General features: G+C 50.7%; 2 protein-coding genes across 4 annotated transcripts; one reads left to right on the top strand and one right to left on the bottom strand.

Moving 5' to 3' along the window:
• Positions 1-3,220: 3,220 nt before the first annotated feature.
• On the top strand, positions 3,221-9,637 carry LOC111146405 (phosphorylase kinase catalytic subunit gamma 1). 3 transcript variants are annotated; one of them, XM_022501945.1, is made up of 9 exons: positions 3,221-3,303; positions 3,807-3,963; positions 4,435-4,484; positions 7,153-7,218; positions 7,473-7,636; positions 8,033-8,123; positions 8,261-8,414; positions 8,555-8,680; positions 9,061-9,637. In XM_022501945.1, the coding sequence occupies exons 1-9, from the start codon at positions 3,221-3,223 to the stop codon at positions 9,304-9,306; spliced, it is 1,137 nt and encodes a 378-aa protein (XP_022357653.1). In that variant the 3' UTR covers positions 9,307-9,637. The 3 variants fall into 3 exon arrangements, with proteins under 3 accessions (XP_022357653.1, XP_022357651.1, XP_022357652.1); XM_022501943.1 differs by having other exon boundaries at positions 3,807-3,985; positions 4,430-4,484; XM_022501944.1 differs by having other exon boundaries at positions 3,807-3,985; positions 4,430-4,487; positions 7,147-7,218.
• A 55-nt stretch (positions 9,638-9,692) lies between these two features.
• Positions 9,693-20,549, bottom strand: LOC111146406 (sulfatase modifying factor 2). Its single transcript, XM_022501946.1, is given in 10 exon segments — positions 9,693-10,559; positions 11,781-11,925; positions 12,098-12,116; positions 12,118-12,183; positions 14,027-14,082; positions 14,892-15,042; positions 15,390-15,434; positions 15,793-15,907; positions 18,617-18,773; positions 20,458-20,549. Coding segments are annotated over 10 exon segments (903 nt in total). The 5' UTR covers positions 20,522-20,549; the 3' UTR covers positions 9,693-10,474.
• Between the last annotated feature and the right edge of the window lie 56 nt (positions 20,550-20,605).

Here is a 20,605-nt window from a genome sequence, read left to right as displayed (position 1 = left end):
GTGTCTACTGTGTGCCAGCACCTTCCATACACTTTTTCCAATTCTGTCAACCTCTTAATTATACTGATGAGGACCCTCACCCAAAGAGCCCAATGGCGCACACTGTCAGAGCCCATATGCTTTTCCTGGCACCGGGAGCTCCACCCAATAGCCCACAGGCTGAAAACCAAATGGGTTAAGGATGAAATCATGGAGGTAGATCAGAGATGGATTCCTAAGGGGGATGTTCCCTAACCTTTAAGGTCTGCATTTTGCAGATCAGCCACACTAACCGTTCCTCTGTGGGCCCCAGTGTCTGCTCTATGGGTCTGCCAGTGCTTGGGTTTCTCCAGGGCCCTGCTCTCAACATACACAGAAATGGCTCCCAAAGAAGTGACTGCATTCCCACCAAGGCTGGCTTTGTCTACTCAGGGCCCAGGGGCCGAGGGAGCTCCAAAGGGGAGACAGGTCACCTCTGCTATCCTGACTGCTCCCAGGCTGCCCGAGCTTCCCTCACCCTCCAGCAGAGGTCACCTCCTGGGAAGACTTGGCCCCTGCCAGGCCTTGGCCTGCATCCCAGGTTTGCAGTTGTGATTTATTTCTGGTACATCAGCCTTCCGTCACCAAGTAGCAAAGCCCGAAAGCCGAAGGAGGAGCAGCAAGATATCTTACCGTGGCCACGAGCGTCTGCGGGGGAGCCGCTTCAGCGCTCAATTGTCCCCACTCCCCAAGGAGCTCTGAGAACTTCAGGATTCCTGTCACATTCACTCCAGGGCCTGCGAGGACCTAACAGTGAGTAGCTGAGAGGGTGATGGACAAAAGCCAGGCGACAGGCAGAGAGAGGGAGAGGCTCTGCGGCAGAGAAGACAGAAACCCCAAGAGCTGTTAGACCCACTTTTCTCTTCTGAGGGCAGATGGATGCAGAGTGACACCACTGACTCTTGAAGCCCCCCTCAGGGTATTTGCCTACAGAGAGCACGTTCCCTGTATTTTCAGACTCTCTGAGCTTGGGGGAGGGATGTTTTGTTCCAAAAAGAATCAGGTAACCTACTCCCATCTGGGGACCCTTCCCAAAGAAGTCTTGGGAAAGGTGTGGGGGGTATGGATGGAGGCCATGGACAGAGGCCCAAAGATGGCCCCAAGTTAGGCCTAGAGCAAGGGGCTGGCCCTCCTGCCCCACCCCAGGAGAGGTGAGTGCAGCCAGAAGTCTGTGAAGCTCGTCATGCCAGGGAATGGAGACCCCAGCCTGGATGGCTTCTGGGGCTTGCAGTGGGGGTGGTCCAGATAGATACACCCTCTGCCTGTGGAGGGCTGGGGAAAGGGAGAGATGGTGTGCTACTCAGTCGTGGCAGGTGGGGGGCACAGATGCCCATCTTGGGAGTTTAAAAGGACTTGCAAGGAAATAGGCTTGTTTTTACAGTAACAGATATTTCTGTGCTCAGCTGGGGTTGCTGACTGGGGAGCCTGTAGCAGCCTGGGAGCCTTCTCTTGGCAAAGGAGACCGTTGTTGTTCTAATTCTTCCTCTGGTAACCAGGCACCCAGCAGTGGGGACACCAGGCTTCCTGGAACAGCTAGCCCCACTTGGCTGGTCAGAAAATTGGCCCCTTGGATAGACCAGGCCTTCTTGAACCCAGAAAGGGCAGTAGAAGTGAGACCAAAGGCCGGCTTGGCCCTACTGAGTGTGAACTTGTGCCCATTTTCTGTCCGCCCCTCCCCCTGTCGGTAGATGATTCTCTCCGTCCCTCAAATCCTATATCGAAGGTAGGAGGTACTAGGTGGCCTCGTGGGTAGGTGGCCTCCATATTCCTGCGGCAAAGCCAGCTAGCTCAGCAGCTCTGTGTCCGGCCGGTATATCCTGGCTTGGTAGTGCCCCGAAAGGCAGTACCTGCCACAGGGCTCACTGGCCAATATTTTGGTAGGACATGGGGCATTCTGAGGACAGGTCCATTCTGCCATCAGGACCCTGAGCCAAAGGGATACCTCCAACCATTGACTCACATTCAGGGAGCAGCACTGGGCACAGGTGGGGAGGAATGGCTAGGACATCCTAGATAAGATCAGTCAAATGGAGGAGGTGACACCACCCACTGACGAGTGATACCAGAGCTTGGGACCATTAAGCTCTGCATCCCTCTGAGCACCAGGCAGAGGGCTTCTCGAGGAGTATGGAAGAAAGAAGAGGAAGAGAGAGAGAGAGAGACATGGAGCAAGGGACAGCAGAATGCAGGCAGGCAGGAAGGGAGGGTGGAAGGAGGGGAGGACAGGAGGGAGGAGGGAAGGTTAGGAAAGTCCTGGATAAGGGCAGAATGAGTAAGGAACAGTGGGAAGCACAGGAAGTGTGTCTTGGAAGGAGGGGAGTTTCCAGGGGAGGACAGTTATGACTGCAGGTGGCAGAGAGAGGCTATAGGACTGCCATATTAAGAAGGGAAATCATGAAGCTTCTCATCTCTCAGAAGTGCAGAGAACAAGCAGAGGGAAAGCAGGACCACCCTCATCTCCTCAAAGAGAGGAGACAGCCCTTTAATTTGTCCCCTGCAAGGTTTCTCTGGAGTTCTTTCTAGATTCAAGGGTGTGACGGCCTCATGAGAGCTGACCTTGAGGGCTGACAGCCCAACCTCCTGCCTCTGGCCCAGCCTCCTGCCTCCAGCCTGGGCTTAGGCCTGGCCGACCACCTGCTGTCGGAACAGCAGCTTACAGCCAGAACATTCCCGGAGCCACGTGCTTGCCTGGGGTTCACAGAAATTTACAGCCAGTGGGAAGGTGCAGGTGTTTTGAGCATTCACAATAGGCCTGCTCTGTGCCAGGTGATACAGATGAGCGAGAAAGGGCCCAGCCCTCAAAGGGCACACCACCTAGATCAAGAGGGCTAACAGCCGCTTCTTTTCCTTTTTTTTAAAAAATTTTTAATTTAGGGGCGCCTGGGTGGCTCAGTGGGTTAAGCCACTGCCTTCGGCTCAGGTCATGATCTCAGGGTCCTGGGATCGAGTCCCGCATCGGGCTCTCTGCTCAGCAGGGAGCCTGCTTCCCTCCCTCTCTCTCTCTCTCTGCCTGCCTCTCCATCTACTTGTGATCTCTCTCTGTCAAATAAATAAATAAAATCTTTAAAAAAAAAATTTTTTTAATTTAAATTCAATTTCGTTAACACCTGGTGTAATATTAGTTTCAGGGGTAGAATTCAGTTGACGGCATCTTTCTATTTCTCCCTCAGAGCCCCTGAGAATCACCCCTGAGTTGCTGAGCATGACCCGGGACGAGGCACTGCCAGACTCGTACTCAGCCCAGGGCTTCTACGAGAACTACGAGCCCAAGGAGATCCTGGGCAGGTAAGGCCCAGACCTTCCCCAGGAAGTGCTGTCTTAGGCTCCAGCCGGTTCCATGGGCCCTGAGCACCAACCCTTTTCCATCCCCAAAGCATTATCCCCTTGAAGAAACCCTTAGTTTGGGTCCTGCCCTCCTGAACCAGAACAGATGAGAAGGGTATAGAAGCATCCAGGTAAGAGACCTTTCCCAGCAGAGCTCTCCCGGTGCTGTCGTCAAGCACATCCAAACCCAGTTTTGTGCAAGTGTCGGAGATTAGGGGTCAGAGGGAAGATTATGGCCTTCGGTGCTGGGAAAAAGCACTGAACTAGGAGTCAAGGGTCCTAAGACCAGGCTTATTACTCAGCAGCTCCAGACAAATCACTCTCCAACTATCTTCTTCATCCCACCCTTCCACCAAGCTCACAGGGAGTTGGTGGACAAGAAAGGACATTTCTGTGGTGGCTTAGACCTGGGATTCTCCCTGGGGTGAGTGGGCCCTGGAACCACCTGTCCTCTGCACCCCCAGAGGAGTGAGCAGTGTTGTCAGGCGCTGCATTCACAAGCCCACGTGCCAGGAGTATGCTGTGAAGATCATTGACATCACTGGTGGAGGCAGCTTCAGCCCTAAGGAGGTGCAGGAGCTGCGGGAGGCCACGCTGAAGGAGGTGGACATCCTGCACAAGGTCTCAGGGCTCCCCAACATCGGTGAGTGATGGCCCTAGGCCTCAGCAGGGTGCTCCACCATGATTCTGCTCTACTAACGCAAGTCTGGGAGCGCGGCCCCACTGTGCAGCCAGCCAAAACCACCGGCGCGTCTCCTGCCCCCGAAACCCCGCCAGCCCGGTGCCCTGAGGCGTGAGGCTCCCAGCTCCATGCTCTCCGCCGCGGAGATTCAGTTCTAAGCCTCCTCTTCCAGCCGGACGGAAGGGCTCGCAAGCAGGGCTGGGGCTAGTTGCAGGTCGGGAATGGGAGCGTGAAGTCCCTGGGCGGGCCCCTCCCTTAGCGGTCCTACTTTGAACAGCATTTTGATGCCCCTTCCAGCTTCTGAGGGCGGTCCAAGCAGCTTTAACCCTGTTGCTCCTCTACCCCTGCTGCCTCTCTGCCCAGGCTCCTCTGCTACCTGACACGAGTTAGTCATTTCCATTTCAGTACAGCTGAAGGACACTTATGAGACCAACACTTTCTTCTTCTTGGTGTTTGATCTGTAAGTACCCAGCCCCAGAGCCAGCCACACCCTGGGGCCTGTCGGAGAACCTCCTGTTGTGGTCCCCTATCCAGTGCTTCCTGGAGCTCAACAGCCAGCTCCCTACACTGTGGAGGCCAAATACGGTCTCCAGTGCGTTAGGGAGATCAGCCCCGGGGGTCAGGCTGCCAGGTCTCGAGTCCTGTGTCCACCATGTAGAAGCCAATGATTTCTTTCAGTGTCTGTTTTCTCATGGGTATTACAGAAGTAATAATAGCACAGCAAACGGCAGGATGTAAATGCTATGAATTATTAACTACAACGGTCCTTCAACCCTCATTTTAGACACGGAGGCTACAGCAATGAGCAAGACATATAAGGTTCCTGACTTCGTGGAATGATTTTCAGAGAGTGAAGAGAAAGCAATAAAGTCAGCCACAACACACGCACAGTTACGTACATGTACAGACACATGAGCCAAAACAGGGCTTAGAGAGAGGTGGGGTTTCTTTAGATGGAACGACAGGCCAGGGAACGCTCCCCAGAAGGTGACCTAAGTAGAGACCCAGACAAAGCGAGGGAGGGATCGGAGCCAAGACCTGGAGAAGGCTCCGCAGAAGGGCAGAAGGAAGAGCCAAAGCAAGGGCCCTGCTGGGTGGGCTTTGAATGTTCCGGGAAGCCAGGGTGGGGGCGGGGAGCAAGCCTGTGGTGTTGGCAGAATGTGAGGTCGGTCTGGACCGAACACCAGATTTTGCAGGCATGTTAGCCAGAGTCAGGATTTTGGAGGGATGAGAGTAGGAAGGTGATGGGATCTGATTTACTTTTGAAAAGCATCCATCTGACTGTAAGGAGGCAAGAGTGGGAAGGAGGAGACCCTCAGTATTGGTGTAAGAGGCCCAGGAAAGCAGGTGGTAAAGGCTATATTTGGGGTGTGGCTCAAAGAACGACATCATCGTTGTCATCATCAATGTCACTATTCCCCTGCTTCTGCACCACTAGGGCTCACAAGATGAGCTCCTTGTCAGTGTTAGCTCTGAGAGCCTCTGTTTTCTCAAGAAAGGAAAAATGACACCAACCACTCTGCCTATCCCCCAGGCTCTCAGCATTAAATTCCAACAATACAAAGTGCTCTGTGAACAATGCATTCAGACCTACTATCATTATTAGAAAAGCGTCCCAGGGAAGGGAGGTCTCCAGCTCCCTGTTCCCCCACTCCCGAGTCCTCACTGAAGAATGTGCATCTCCCCGCGTGCGGCATTGCTGTGGCGGCGTCTTGATTTCTCCACACATAACGGCTCATTTAGGGACTGGGTTTACCTGAGGAAATTACTCAAGTAGATTTTGTCTTGTTAGAATGTTTCATACTGTAGCCATACTGTAGAACGAGCAGGGTTATTGTGCTCGGAGACACAGTGTAGCTTGGCTGGTGTGTGCGGTTCAACTGCCACCTCCAGGAAGCCACAGCCCATCGCACCCTGCACAGTACCCAGTTTTACTGGTAAATCTTTCTGCAGCTAACAGTGAATTCTCCTAGTGTCTTTAAAATGGAATTAGAATGATAAAAACTGGATTCACACATAGCCTTTTAGGAACACAGTACAGGTATCGTGCAAGTAAGGTTCACCTCTGTAAATTCTGGGTTATCTCCTCAAAGAGGCCCCCTTCCACCTCCACCAGCTAAGCTCAAGGGTTTTCTTGCCTCTGTGCCATGGGCCAAAATCCCTTGTGCCTTAGGAATCAAACTAATTTCCCTGGAGGGGTAGCTGGGAGGGGGCAGGACGCATCTTTCCTATTTAACCAGGGGAGACTTTCCCAGGACCCCCAAGACTTAACCGGCCGCAGCTGTCCCAACTCTGCTTAGTAACATGGTCCTTTAGAGCCCTTGAGGGCAGCTCAAATATCCCTAACCTTTGAAGAAGTCGCTCGGGGAAGCTATTTTTAATGCTGTCCTGAGTTGCCCTCCAGAGTCTAACCAGATTGTTCTAGCAGCGACCTCTTTCCACGTCATCCCAAGAAGTGAGAAGACTGAACCATAATTCTTAATCCTAAAATAAGCAGACTTTGCTCCCTCAGCACTTGCACTATGGCTTCTACCATTCGTTCCTGGGAAAGATCAGGGTACTTCTGCCCTTCTGCTCTGGATCTGGGGCCTTGGACCAGTGGCTCGGGGTCCCTCTTTCACCTCCCAGCCCTGATTTTTTTTAAAAAAGATTTTATTTATTTATTTGACAGAGATCACAAGTAGGCAGAGACAAAGAGAGAGAGAGAGAGAGAGAGAGAGAGAGAGCAGGAAGCAGGCCCCTTGCTGAGCAGAGAGCCCGATGTGGGGCTTGATCCCAGAACCCTGAGATCATGGCCTGAGCCGAAGGCAGAGGCTTAACCCACTGAGCCACCCAGGCGACCCCCCAGCCCTGATTTTGACACTGACAGATCCCAGTCTGGGCTGTGACTTCCACAGATCAGGGGACCCCGACACTGCTGCCATCCCACCCCTTCAGCCTCCCCTGCTCTCTTAATCTTCCTAGACAACGTCTCTACTCATGTCCCCAGCTCTTCCCTGCAGCCCTTGGTCCTTTATTGTGGCCCACCTTGTCTCTGGAGATATGAGGGTAGGAAATAGGTCCCTGGGAGCAGGATAAGGAGGGGTGGACTTGGAACCAATCCAGCTACAAACACTCTGTCCCCACAGGATGAAGAGAGGGGAGCTCTTCGATTACCTCACTGAGAAGGTCACTCTGAGTGAGAAGGAAACTAGGTAAGGATCCACCTGCCCCCATCACCACTCTCTGTCCCAGAGCACAAGTGGTCCCACCACTAAGGTCTTGGAGGGGGCACAGCATGCGTTTCTCTGGGCTGGGGTGTGCTGCAGGCTTTTGTAGCCTCCCGCCAGCCTGTCCGGAGTCCTCCCTCACTGGCAGTCTGGCAGGTACATGGGCTTTCGTCTCCCTCCTGGGAGACCTGGCCCTGCAGAGGAGGAGCGGAGTGTAACATGTGCCTGTCCCACCCCAGGAAGATCATGAGAGCCCTGCTGGAGGTTATCCGCAACTTGCACAAACTCAACATTGTGCATCGGGATCTGAAGCCTGAGAACATCCTTTTGGATGACGACATGAACATCAAGCTCACAGACTTTGGTTTTTCCTGCCAGCTGGAGCCAGGAGAGAAGCTGCAAGGTCTGGTAACATGGCCTTGACCCATGCCAGAGGCTCAGGCTCTCTCATCCACACTTCCAGGAACAGAAAATGCCTGCATTTCTCCCCCAAGTCCTCCCCCACCCCAGAATAAAAATGCTACTGTTTCAGGCTAGGTGTCTCTTCGGGTAAGCCTCATCCCAGGGCTGGGCCAGGTTCCCACTGCTGGTGTTCCAGGCCACGAAACCACAGGCCCAGGCAGGCGGTCCTAGGAGCCAGTACCCAGTCCCTGCCCTTGGTCCTGAAGTTGGTCAGTGTTAGAAGAATCCCAGCCCAAACACCCGGTCACTTTTATCACCACGCCACCATTGTTTTCTCTGGACCTTCCTCTTCCAAGTGCCCCCTACTGACCTATCCCGATGGTAACTATTCCTGCAGAGGTCTGTGGGACCCCCAATTACCTGGCCCCTGAGATCATTGAATGCTCCATGAACGATGACCACCCAGGCTACGGGAAGGAGGTGGACATGTGAGTACGTTGGGGAAGACAGTGACCCACAGTGACAGGGGTGTCCCCATGGCTGGGAGCACCTGGTTGTGGAGGGGAGGAAATGGCAGGAGCTACCGCCAGCCCTCCCGCCTTCCTCCCTGTCTCCCTGGTGCCAGGTGGAGCACAGGGGTCATCATGTACACCCTGCTGGCGGGCTCCCCGCCCTTCTGGCACCGGAAACAGATGCTGATGCTGAGGATGATCATGAGTGGCAACTACCAGTTTGGCTCGCCTGAATGGGATGATTATTCAGACACTGTGAAGGACTTGGTGAGAGGCCAGGCCTGCTGGGAGTGGGGGGCATATTGTGCTACAGAACGGGGGACCCTGCTGGGAAGACCTTCTGTCTTGTCAAGTGCTAGCGGGGACCCTGCTTTGGTGTTTTCAGCTCCCCTTCCTTATTCTCTCAGGTTTCCCGCTTCTTGGTGGTGAACCCCCAGGGCCGCTGTTCAGCAGAAGAGGCCTTAGCGCATCCCTTCTTCCAGCAGTATGTGGTAGAAGAAGTGCGTCACTTCAGCCCCCGGGGCAAGTTCAAGGTACTGAAGCTTCCCTCTCACCCAGGGCCCTGGGGCAGGACTCCTCAAGTCCAAGCCCCCAAGTCCCCTTCCTTCCCCCAGGGATTCGTTTTACCCCCAGGGCTTCCAGAGCACCTGCCCTTCCCCTCTCCACCCATCCCCGTGATGGTTCCAGTTCAACTTCTGAATTCAGAGAAGGCAGATGTCCCCCACCTGGCTCCTACAGCCTACATCTCTGCAGATGCCACAGGGGTTGGGATGGTAGGGAGAACACGAGGGAGTGTCCAGCAGTAGGAACACAGGCTTCATGGCAAACGAGCTCAGGGACTCTCTGCTTCGGAGGGGGAAGGAGACAGGCCGGCAGGGGCTGGGGCCAGCTTCTCACTTCTGGCTCTCTACAGGTGATCGCTCTAACAGTACTGGCTTCAGTGCGGATCTACTACCAGTACCGCCGGGTGAAGCCTGTGACCCGGGAAATTGTCATCCGTGACCCCTACGCCCTCCGGCCTCTGCGCCGACTCATCGACGCCTATGCTTTCCGAATGTATGGCCACTGGGTGAAGAAGGGACAGCAGCAGAACCGGGCTGCCCTCTTCGAGAACACACCCAAGGCTGTGCTCCTTTCCCTGGCTGAGGAAGACTATTGAGCGGCTGGCAGGCGGGGTAGGTAGGGTGGGCGACAGGCAAGGAGGGAAAGCCACAGAAATGTAAGTTGAGGAGTAAGACCATGCCCAGGCCTCTATCCACAGGGGGCACTTGGCCCTGGTCAGGACCCCTGGCACTAGGGCCACCATCCCCTCTCAGAGGCTCTGCACAAGAAGAGCAGGGTGCTCCTATCACACGTTTTAAGTGTGGTCAGGGCCAGGCCCCATGGGGGGGCAACTAGCATTTGGGTTTGAGAGCTTTCCTGCTTCTCTCCTTCCCAGCTGTACCACCATCTCAGGTCCTTCCCTGAGGCCCAGAGTTCCTGACACTCACAGGTACTTCCCTTAGAGTTCCAGGGGGAGGGTAAAAGAGAGGACAGTCTGAAATACACAATCATGGAAATTTTACTGACCCCGCAACACCCACTGACACCATGGAAGCAGGTTCCTTTCCAGGGACATGTGTTTAGAGGCATATGGAAGCCCTCGTTTAATTAATAATAGAAATAGAAAAGGAAGGCTCTGGTTATTTGTCTCTCTGGAGTGTTACTTGCTTTGTGACTCCCACAATGTAGTTTTGTCTAGTCCATAATTCAGTTCTCTGAGACCTTTTTAAGACTCGCACTGTGCTTCAAGGAGCCCAGCTACCGCCTTCTACAGACCAACAGCAGAAATCAGGTTCTTCCAGAGGCACATGAGACACCACAAATGAGGCTAATGAAGGATGGATTTTCCTTCCACAGCAGTTCACTGGGAAAACAAAGAAAAATGGGGAAATTCTGTCTTCGGAAAACAATGCTGGATCCCTGCATCAGGCACTGAGAAAGGGGGAGGGAACAGATTTAAAAATTTCTGACGATGGGCCTTTCAGAGCATTCTGCCCCAGATGTTTAAGGACTGGCCCTATATGGTTAATACCTCTACGAGAAACGGCCAGCTCTGGGGCCACTATCCCTGAGTCAGGCCCCTTCTTCAAGAGATAGTGGTACCCCTCCTCTGAGGTCAGAGTCCTCTCCTGGCCTGATGAGAGATGCCTGCCACAGAGGGATGGGGTAAGGGGAGGGAACTCATTCTTGAGGCTGAAGCTGAAGAGACTGGAGTTTGGCTGTGTGGAATGTGGCCAGGGAGTGACATGGGTACCACCGGGCTTTTCTCGGCTCTGCATGGCTGTTCACAACTCCCCAGGCAGTCGGCCTGCACTGGAAGCACAGCGGAAGCCTAGGTTGTCTGAAGCTGAATCTGGAGTGTTGCCCATCCTGCCACCAGAGAAGAGGAAAGAGAATGGACATTTGTTGAGAAAGGGGCCTGGAGCCTTAGCCAACTTTCCTGCTCAACCTCCTAGGGCCTGCTGTGGTCCAGGGTGCCTAAGGACTGAGGGCAGGGACTAGAAAGAACGCTGGTATGAGGGCACTCCTGGGGAAAAGGGTAAGAAGGGACTTGGGATAGGGTGGAGGAAGTGGGAGTGCGTAGCCCTGGAGTCTGCTCTGGAAGGCAAGAAAGGCAATGACTAGTAACTTCGACTGCTCACAGTTCGGAATAACTCAGCCAAGACAAACCTGTTAGTAAGAAGCAAGAATATCATGTGCCAGTGAGTACTTCATACTTTTCAAAGGACTTTCACATATATTCCTTCATTTGCCGTTTCTCAACACTTCCAGCAGGCAGGTTTGTTCACCACTTTACAGACCCAGAATCAGATACCAGGAAGATTTAAATGTCTTGGCCAAGGCCAACCAATGCTTCATGGGCACAAGAGATTCAGTGGCAAACCCAGCTTCCTGGCTCCCAGGCAGTACTTTCCCTACTACTTTATCCTAGAAAAGGAGGTAAGGGAAAGCCAGGGCCTTAATGTACCAAAAAAACAGCTGCAAACCTGACTTCCCGAGGCCACAGAAACTGTGGTCTCTTTCTGGTCCTTATGGAACCCAGGAATGGGAGGAGTCAGAGGGAGATCATCCAAATAACCCTACAGATGAGCAAAGCAGAGAGAGTCCCAGCAGGGAACTCGGGAGCCTGGGACTCTACCATTCAGGCACCAGCACTACCCATCTGTGTGACACGAGCAGGTCCCAGCACCTCTGTGAACCTATTTTGACTGTGAAGTAAAATGGTTATAGAAAATTATTTTTCATGTACTTTCCACTTTGAAGGGTGAGCATTTCTATGACCACGGGCCATGACCTAGTACTGATGTGGCCATTCCCCTCCCCTGCCTCTGCCACCTAGTTACGAGGACGAGAGGAGAAACCCTTATGAGACACAAAGTCTCTCTGGGTGCTGAGAGCTGGCAAGAAAAGGCACAAGTTGACCTAGGTTCTTCTGCTTCTCATGGCAAATGCTGCTTATTCTCTTTTCTGTACCCACAATTTGGGGTGCAGACTGAGGGGTGGAAGCAGCAGCAGCACCAGCTCTGGGGCTGCCTGTGCTCTGGGAGAGCAAGACCCAGACCCTCAGCCCCCAGCTACCAAGCTCCTCACCTGGTGGTGACCCGGGCCCGGTGATTGGCAGAGCCGTCAGCTGTGTCGATCCAGGAGGCCCCCCGAAGGACACGCATGTCCTGCTCAGCAGCCTGGTATGGAGATGCTGTCCACTCCCACACGTTGCCCATGAGGTCATAGAGCCCTGCAGCACAGCAGGTGGGTCAGTCCCAGGCTGGGCAGCACCATCCCCCACTCCCCTGCCCCATAGGTATCAAATGCTTCCCTGGTGGTGTTTCTCTCGCCTCATCCTTCAGGCAGAGTGATCTCACCAACCAATTTGTGAGTGTTGACAGCAATGTGGAGGGAGATCTTACCGTAGTTATTCTGGGGGGGGGAAAGCATTCACTGGGGAGACTCCATGGAAGCCATCCTCAGCCTTGTCATCCTTGGGGAACCTTCCCTGAGGGGGAGAAATTTAAGCTCAAACATTTACCATCCTGTTCCAAGGTGGGTGTTCCTGCCTACCCAGAGGAAAACCAAGGTCACCTGGGGCAGGATGAAGGGCATGAGGCAGTGTACTGAGATGCCCATCCTGAGCTCCCAAACCTGTTTCCTCATGTCCTCCACCATTACCTCCTGACTGGATTGGGAAATGTGTGGCTTCCCTGTGCCCATAGTGGTGTACGTCAAGCCCAACCCACTCCCACTTTCTCCACTCTCGGCAGCTTCAACCTCTCAGCCTTGAACGCCACGTGCTTCAGTGCCTTGGGAAGGCTCCTCCTCTCCGCTCAGCACCACCTCCCTTCTCAAGGACGACTGATGCCTGCCCTGTGCTCTCCTGTACCATCTCTTCCCCTCCTACCACCAACAGTTTAACTCTCCCTCATCTGACCTGACTCTACTGTCCTCATCTGTTCTTATCACCAAAATGCTTGGAAAGGAACCTGTATTTGCTGATGCAGTTTGTTCAATCTTCTCAGTAAAACTGGGGTTCAGGTCCCCCTACTCTATGGAAGCTGATCTCACTAAAGGGAAGATGAAGGGGTAATAATTTACTCAACAGCTACTCTGTGCTCCAGCTGCCACATTTCTCTCTTTTAATTTCATCCTTGCACGGTTGTGAGGCGAGTATTTTCTCCTTTTAAGAAACTGGCAACTGAGGCTCAAAGTGGTTAACTTATCAAAGACCATATAGCAAGTAACTCAGATCTGTCTTTCTGCAAAGCTCTGATCCCAAGATCATCTAAAAGATCAGTTTACCCCTCAGGTCCACTTTAATGCTTTCCCCTGAAATGCTGATGCCGTGCCCTCCGACCCCACACTCTACAGGGATTCCCAGGGGGATAACATTCTTGCCTAAGATAGATGTTGCTGACTCCCAAACCACTTGCTCTGACCCAGACCTCTGTCCTAAGATCCAGACTCATAGATCTAGACTCATATTTCCAATATTTGAGCACATAAACGACCCAAGGGTACCTTAAACTAAGCTGATGCTAAACCCATCACGTTCTATCCTTCTGACCCCAACTGCATACCATCTATTCTGATGATGGTAGCACCATAACCCTGTTGCCCAAACTTAGTTTCATGCTTGAATCCAACTCCCTCCCACGTCTCCACTTTGATTAATTACCAAACCCCGTCCATCTTTTGGCCATGCCTCTCCCATTTGGCTTCCTCTCCATCCCACTTCTACTTGATTCACGTGTTCATAATCCCCTGGGCCATTGCCACAGCCTCAAATTCAGAGACAGCTCCCACCCCTGCCCCCACTGCAGCTCTACTTCACTTAGGCACCAATGAGCGACTAGCATCCTCCCCAAATCAAATGATGTTGTGAGTCCCATTTAAAAACCTTCACCAGCTCCCCAATGCCTGCGGGGAAAACCATACAACCCACTGTCTACCTCATCTCCTATACCTCCTGTTTCCCTAGGCTCCAGCCTCTCTGAATTTGTCCCATTTCTGAACACATGGTACCCTTCCCAATGCAGTGCTGACACTCACATTGTTCCTTCTGCTGTGAACACCCTTTCCTCCAATTTTCACTTAGCAAACTCCTATTCCATCAGCTCAAATGTCATCTTCTCCATGAAGTCACCCCCACCAAGCTCAGGCAGTCACTAACTTCTGCAACTCTTCGATATGTAGATCTACCACACTGTCTTTTGCTTTACCAGGTACCTGTCCCATTAGGACACAAAGCCCACTGCAGTCCCACGGCCCAACACGATGCCTAGCCTCAGGAGGTTTCGGTCAATGCTTTGAGAAGGGACAGGGGTGAGGAACATATGACTCACCTGCCACAGGTTGGTGCGGTTTGGCTGGAACTGGTTTCCCCATGGGTAAACCTGACCTGCCAGGACAGCAAGGAGACAGTGGGGGAGGAGGAGGTGAAGGGTTGTGAAAGGGAAAGCCAGAGAGAGGGAGGGAACCAAAAGGAAGTCAGGAGGTGGTGAGAAAAGAGAGAGGGAGATTACTCACTTTCATTTCCCATGCCTGTCCCTTCCACTCACCATCCCGCATTTGGAGCCCCTGGCCGCCTGATCTGCTCCAGGGCAGTGCAGTCCCAGGTGTGGCTCTGATTCAAGCCAGTCTGTAAACTATCTGTTACCTGCTCAAATCCGGAGAGGTACAGACACTGAGAGTAAGAGCTCAGAAACTTGTCCATTGGACTTAGACTGGATAAATAAACAAGCAACCTCATTTATCACAGTAATTTTGACTAATAGCCTGGCGGGTGTTTAAAAAGCAGCAGAGGTGCTGAACAAGAGCGGCTGTTTCCTTCTCCTGACTTTTTGTTCAGTCGGGACTGCCGCTCTTTGTAGGATTCCCTTCACGCCTACGGAAAAGGATGCTGGGCAATTCTTTTCTTATTCCCTGTACTTTGTTGTTCCGATTACATGCATTGAAATATAACATGTCTGGGTAGAATCTCCAAGAATAACCAATTTTACGTCTGTTTCTTCATTGCAGTTTTCCAGTTATTAACTTTTATTGGTCTGAGATGGATCAGAACTGAGAACGGTAACAAGTGGCCCTCCGCCAGCCACACAGATTAAGAAGCACTGCTCTAGGAAGTATGGACCCTTCCCCCCTTCAAAGCTCCCACGCAGGGCAGGATGGGGAGAAGAATAAAGGTAAGTCGCCTTGCCAGCTCTATACCCTTCAAGCCCCCTCGGGCAGCAAACTCCCACTCTTCCTCAGTGGGCAGCCGTTTCCCCCGCCACGCACAGTAGGCACGAGCATCGTTCCAGCTCACGTGTACCACTGGGAGCTCCAGTTTCTCTCGGATGCCAGAGCCAGGACCTGCAGGCTGACAGCCAGGATGAAGTGAGACAGGCTTCTGGGACTTCACGGAAGTCTGAGGAAGGCTAGGCCTAGGGTGTCTGAGTTCAGCTTTTACCACTAGATGGAGCAAGGAAGTCGGAGGAGACTGCCTGGAGCGTGAGGAGAGGTGAGTCAGAAGGAGCATAAATATGAACCGGTGGGGAATGAGATGTGCAAAGAGCAAGAAGATCAGGGCGGAGGAAACAAGGGTGCTTGGCTGCTGCCCTTTTTAGTTTAGTATCCCCAGATGGGCAAGGGGTCGAGGGAAACCAGGCTTCCAGAATAAGAGTCAGCAGGGGTGGAAAAAAATGAGGCAGAGGAACCAACCCTTACCTGCCTCCAGAACGCCCTTTCCACTGGAAGCCACCAGAGGACAGACTACAAAAAAGAAGTATGACCGCTAGATTCTCTGACCCGGCAAGGGCATCTTCCTGATACACACGAGGCAGAATGACACTTGAGGCTCAATAACTGCCGTTATTAGAGGGGTGCCAGGCTGTTCTCTTGTCAGCTCAGGGAGTAACCTGAACCCTACACGTATGTGGTTTCTTACCGAGCCTCAGTGCGCAGAAACCAGCCCAGTGTGAACACTGGGAGTATGTGTCCTGCGGACCCTCCGCAGGGGGTCTCTCTTGCTCCTCCCTCTCGCAGCTCTCAGGTGGGCTTCCCTGTGGTGCTTTACCGTAAGCACCATAACCCACTCGCACTCCCTCCGCTGCAAGCCCGGTTCTCTCACCGCCATCTGATGGGTCACTTTGTTTCTGAGCTCATCCGCGACAAAGTCCTCAAAGACAAAACTCCACCCGAACATCTCAGCCTCTGTCCGGTACTTTTTTTCCCTGACAAACTCCCTGAAAAGAGATATTTCACTTGGTTAAGCTGATGATAAGGTTCCATGTCCCGCTCTCACCCCCTCTTGCTCCAGAAAACCTCACAGAGTCTCCTCGAAGCCACACATCATGGAGTTTCCGTCAGTGACAAGCAGCTCCTATGAAAGCCCAGGCAGGAGATTTTCTTTTAAAATCCGTGGCTGTATGTTCAATTCACACACAGTCAGGCACTCTTTTTAGTGCATAGTTTTGTGATTTTTGACAAAGCGGACAGTCACCATAACAATCCAGATACAGAGCAAGTCTATCAACCACCTCTAAAAATTCCCTCATGCCTCTGCAACCACGGATCTGTTTCTGTCCCTATAGTTTTCCCTCGCCCAGAATACAAATTCACATAAATTGGATCATACAGTATGTAGGGTCTGGCTTCACTTAGCATAATACTTCTGACATTCATCCATGTGTTGCCAGTATTGGAAACTTGTCCCTCTTCGATTCCGAGTAGCATTTTACTGTACGGATGCACCAAACTTCGCTTACCCATTCACCAGGCGCAGATCATCTGGTAATCTCCAGTTTGGGGAGATTATGAATAAAGCTGTTGAGAAGATTTAAGGGTGGGGAATGGGTCTCTTCTCTGAAAGGTCTTCATCATACACCTACTCACACAACAATCACGAGAGGGAGGCAGAATGTGTGTTACTATTTCCATCTAACAGATGAAAAAAATGGAATCATATAAAAATAATGTGCTGAAATTTTAGAACGGATGTTCACACAGTTTGGTATGGTAAAGCAAATTTCAGCAAGCAAACTGCCAGGGTAAGATGGATTGTTTTCACTGGGCTAAAAGTACCCCGTCGATGCCTGCCCTTTGATCTGAGAAGACCTTGTTCACCCGTGAAAGGGGCACTGAGAATGGAGGAGGTCAGATTAATAGCTATTTACCAACCTCAGAGCGTCTGAACGGTTTGAAAATCTTCCACCAGAGAGGCAGAGATAAATCATGGGTTCTAAGCAACGTTTAGGGGCTTGCTGAAAGTCTATCATAAACAGATAATAAAAACAAATAAATAAGTAACAAACTAGTGTTATTTGAAATATAAAAGATTTCTATCATAAAATAGGTCATAACTTGAAATACACAAAAGTGTACATGCGTCTACCTAGTTAGCTGTTTCTGTCATGATATAGCGCAAGCCTGACCCGAAGTGATTTCTCCTTCAATTTTAATAAACATTCTTTTAAAAACCACATATAAGTAATGCACATTATAGAAAAATGAGAAAATAGAGGTAGATAAAAACAAAAAAACTGAAATCCATTATTACATCAACTAAGATATATCGTCCATATCCTTTCCCGTTCTGCCCCCGCTGCAAGGATTTCTAAATAGCTTTAAGAAGGTGTTTACCTAAAAAACAAACAAACAAACAAACAAAACAAAAAACAAAAAGTGCTTCCGTGCAATTATTCTCATTTGGAAGTCACAAAAACATGGGCAAAATCTGTTACCTAATGCAATGTTACACCTTTCAGTTCTTTTTAAACGCATTTACACTCCATGCACGTATTTTTTAAAACTAGGATCATACCCTGTATTTTGTTTGTAAGCTACTTTCTTCACTTAACATCTCACAATTCTTTTTGACAAAAGGATTTTAATGGCTTCTAAGTATTCTGTGATGTTGATATAACATGTTTAAGTGATCCTTATGTTGTTAGTATTTGTTCACAATGCCATCTTTTTAGCTAAATGTTTTTGGAAGACTTCAATTCTTTTCCTTAAGGAGAATCTGTAAGGGTGGAATCACTAAGTCAAAGGGCCTGAGAAGTCACCAACTACCCTTATGCTCACCTCCGTCTGTGTCTCCTGAATCAAAAAAAAAATTTTTTTCTTTTATTTTTTACTTTATTTATTTATAACAGAGACAGAGAGAGACACAGCAAGAGGGGGAACATACACAAGCGGAATGGGAGAGGGAGAAGCAGGCTTCCCTCCAAGTAAGGAGCCCAATCAGGGGCTTGATGCGTGCTCAATCCCAGGACCCTGGGATCATGACCTGAGCCACCCAGGCGCCCCGAATCAACTTTTTTCTAAGTCCACAATGTAACACTTAAGTCATCTCCCACATTTGCTATGTCGTTCTGTTCCTTCCTTTTCCTTATACTCCCCTCCTCCCTCTACATCCCCCACTGTATCATTTGAAGGTAAGTCACAGGTATCTCCTGGATCATTTTCTGCTTTAGCCTGCACAAACATACACAAAACATACCACCGTGAGGAGACTAAGGCAGCTCAGCATGGCTTCTTAGATTGAGCTGGAACCACAATGTCTGTCTTAGACTAACTCCATTTCCCTAAGTAAATATAAAGGGAATTTAAGAGACTCAGCTACTACGACCCTGCTCCCAATTCCTTCTCCCTGTGGAAGAGGTTTTCGTTGAGTGTTTGACTCCCGCCCATAATTCTCAGTGCTACACCCAGTGTAATGGAAAATCCACTGGCTGAAGAGTTGGGGGCTGTGAGTTCCAGACCCAGCTCCGCCACTAACAGAGCGTGAACCTCCAGACTTCAGATTCTTCATCTGAAAAACGTAGGTAACACTTATCCCACAGTATTACTGCAAAGATGACATGTAATAGTAAATAAGCTACTTTCCTTCTAGATATAAGGAATGAAAATTTGAAAAAGCTCTACCACTCCTGGAAGAACACCTGATGTACCTGAAATCTTTGTTGGTGACAGGAAATATGTCAATGGCAAATGGTTTTACTGTCATCTCCCGGACAGGCCCTTCACCATCTCTGCCATCTGGAGAATTTGTTCCCATCTGGAATCTCCCACCTGGTAGCTGGACCATGTTAGTAGTCTGCCCATTGCCTGCAGAGAAAAAGAAGCATCATCAGTAATACATGAATATATATTAAACAAGTGGCAATATTTGGATTATATGTAATATTCATAAGGGTGTAATGGAAAAAAAGTGGGCTTAAAAATCTGGCCTTAGGGCGCCTGGGTGGCTCAGTGGGTTAAGCCACTGCCTTCGGCTCAGGTCATGATCTCAGGGTCCTGGGATCGAGTCCCGCATCGGGCTCTCTGCTCGGCAGGGAGCCTGCTTCCCTCTCTCTCTCTCTCTCTCTCTCTTTGCCTGCCTCTCTGTCTACTTGTGATCTCTCGCTGTCAAATAAATAAATAAAATCTTAAAAAAAAAAAATCTGGCCTTAAATTCTTGTTCTGCCACTTAATTTGTTGGGTAATCTTAGGCAAATGAGGCAGATTTATTTGCCTACGAAGTAGAGATAACATCTATTTCATAGGTGTGGCTGTATAAATTAAAATTTTATGTGTGAAATGTTCTGAGCAGATGGTAATTATTCAACAAATGTTTATTTCTGTCCTTACTGTACCCAACAACTGTCCCAGCTAGCTAAACCTAGACACTAAGACCCTGAAATACTCGCAGACCCTGTCTATCCACACTTCTCATGTTGTTTCTCTGCCTCTTCCTCCCCATTTCTTATTGATTTTCCCCATTATATCAGATGTTCCAGGAAGAAAAGTACTACATCTATTTGGCCACTGTATTCCTGGCATCTAGCACAGAGCACAGTACTTAGCAAATAATTGATTGAGATCCTTCATATCCGCTGTTTGAACATGTCAGAAAATCAGGATTAAAAGGATCATTAATTCAACCACCTTATTTAACAGGAAAAAACCTAGGACTCAAAAAAGGAAAATCACATGAAAAGCTAGTTAGCCGGGAACAAGGACTAGATGATCCGGGTCTCCTTACTTCCAGGTCAGTGCTATTTCCAACCCACCGCACTTGTCCCCATTTTGGAAAGTTCTGTTTCTACTTAAGGACGTCTAAGTACCCTAAATTCCTTTATAGCAGCAGAGTGCACCCTCTTCGCGTGTTTCTGTCTGTAACCTCCTGTTCTCGTTCTGACGCACTCACACGGATGATTTCATCAACTTCAAGGGAGAAAGAAACGGAGCAAGCAGGGCACTCAGATTAAAGGGAGTTAAGAAACGACAGGCACTTGAAGTGCGCGCACTTTATTTCGACGCTAGCGCCAGTAAACCGTAACAGAGACAGCTGGTGAACCGCCGTTTAGTGACATTAAGGAGAACTGTTACCTTTTTAAAGCAGGGAAAGAGGACGGTATTTTTTTCATGACTCTCTTTTTGGCTTTTCAAGCTGGTGTTTACAAATAAAAGTGTGTAATGCCTGGATTCACTTCAAAAAGGCTGCAGGGAAATGGTTAAGTGGGAGCGATACCAAAACATCAAGATTAGCTATCAATTCGCAACTGTTTTAAGTTGCGGGACGGGCACATGGGAGGGGGTGTCTTTATATTCTCTTCACTCTATGTCCAGAAAAGTAAAAGGTAGATGCACGCCGTTCACCACCGCGCCGCCTCCGGGAGGTACGTCCGGCCGCTGCAAGCCCTTCCGGGAAGCGCGCGGAGGGGCCACGGTCTCTCGCCCGACCAGGGCGGGGACCCCACCCCCTTCCTGATGTCTCCCGGGGCACACAGGGTCAGGCCAGCACACTGACCTAACTCGAACCGCGGACCACACAGGAGCAATAGCAGCGTCAGCACCGGCGGCGAGGAGCCCATGGCGGGAACACGAGCCGCGCGCGCAGGACAGCCCTGCCGCGCATGCGCTCCGCGTGCCCTGCGTCGGCGGCCGTAGTGCGTGCC

Source organism: Enhydra lutris, unplaced genomic scaffold, assembly GCF_002288905.1.
Source record: "Enhydra lutris kenyoni isolate GAN:26980312 unplaced genomic scaffold, ASM228890v2 scaffoldscaffold13, whole genome shotgun sequence".
NCBI lineage: Eukaryota > Metazoa > Chordata > Mammalia > Carnivora > Mustelidae > Enhydra > Enhydra lutris.
The sequence above is the reverse complement of the archived record's forward strand: the minus strand, read 5'-3'. Positions and strand labels throughout refer to the sequence as shown.

Coding starts and splice junctions, on each gene's coding strand:
- LOC111146405 (XM_022501944.1), top strand. CDS start 3,221: ATGACCCGGGACGAGGCACTGCCAGACTCGTACTCAGCCCAGGGCTTC. Junction 4,488..7,146: donor TTCTTGGTGTTTGATCTGTA/AGTACCCAGCCC, acceptor AACACTCTGTCC/CCACAGGATGAAGAGAGGGG. Junction 8,124..8,260: donor TACGGGAAGGAGGTGGACAT/GTGAGTACGTTG, acceptor CCCTGGTGCCAG/GTGGAGCACAGGGGTCATCA.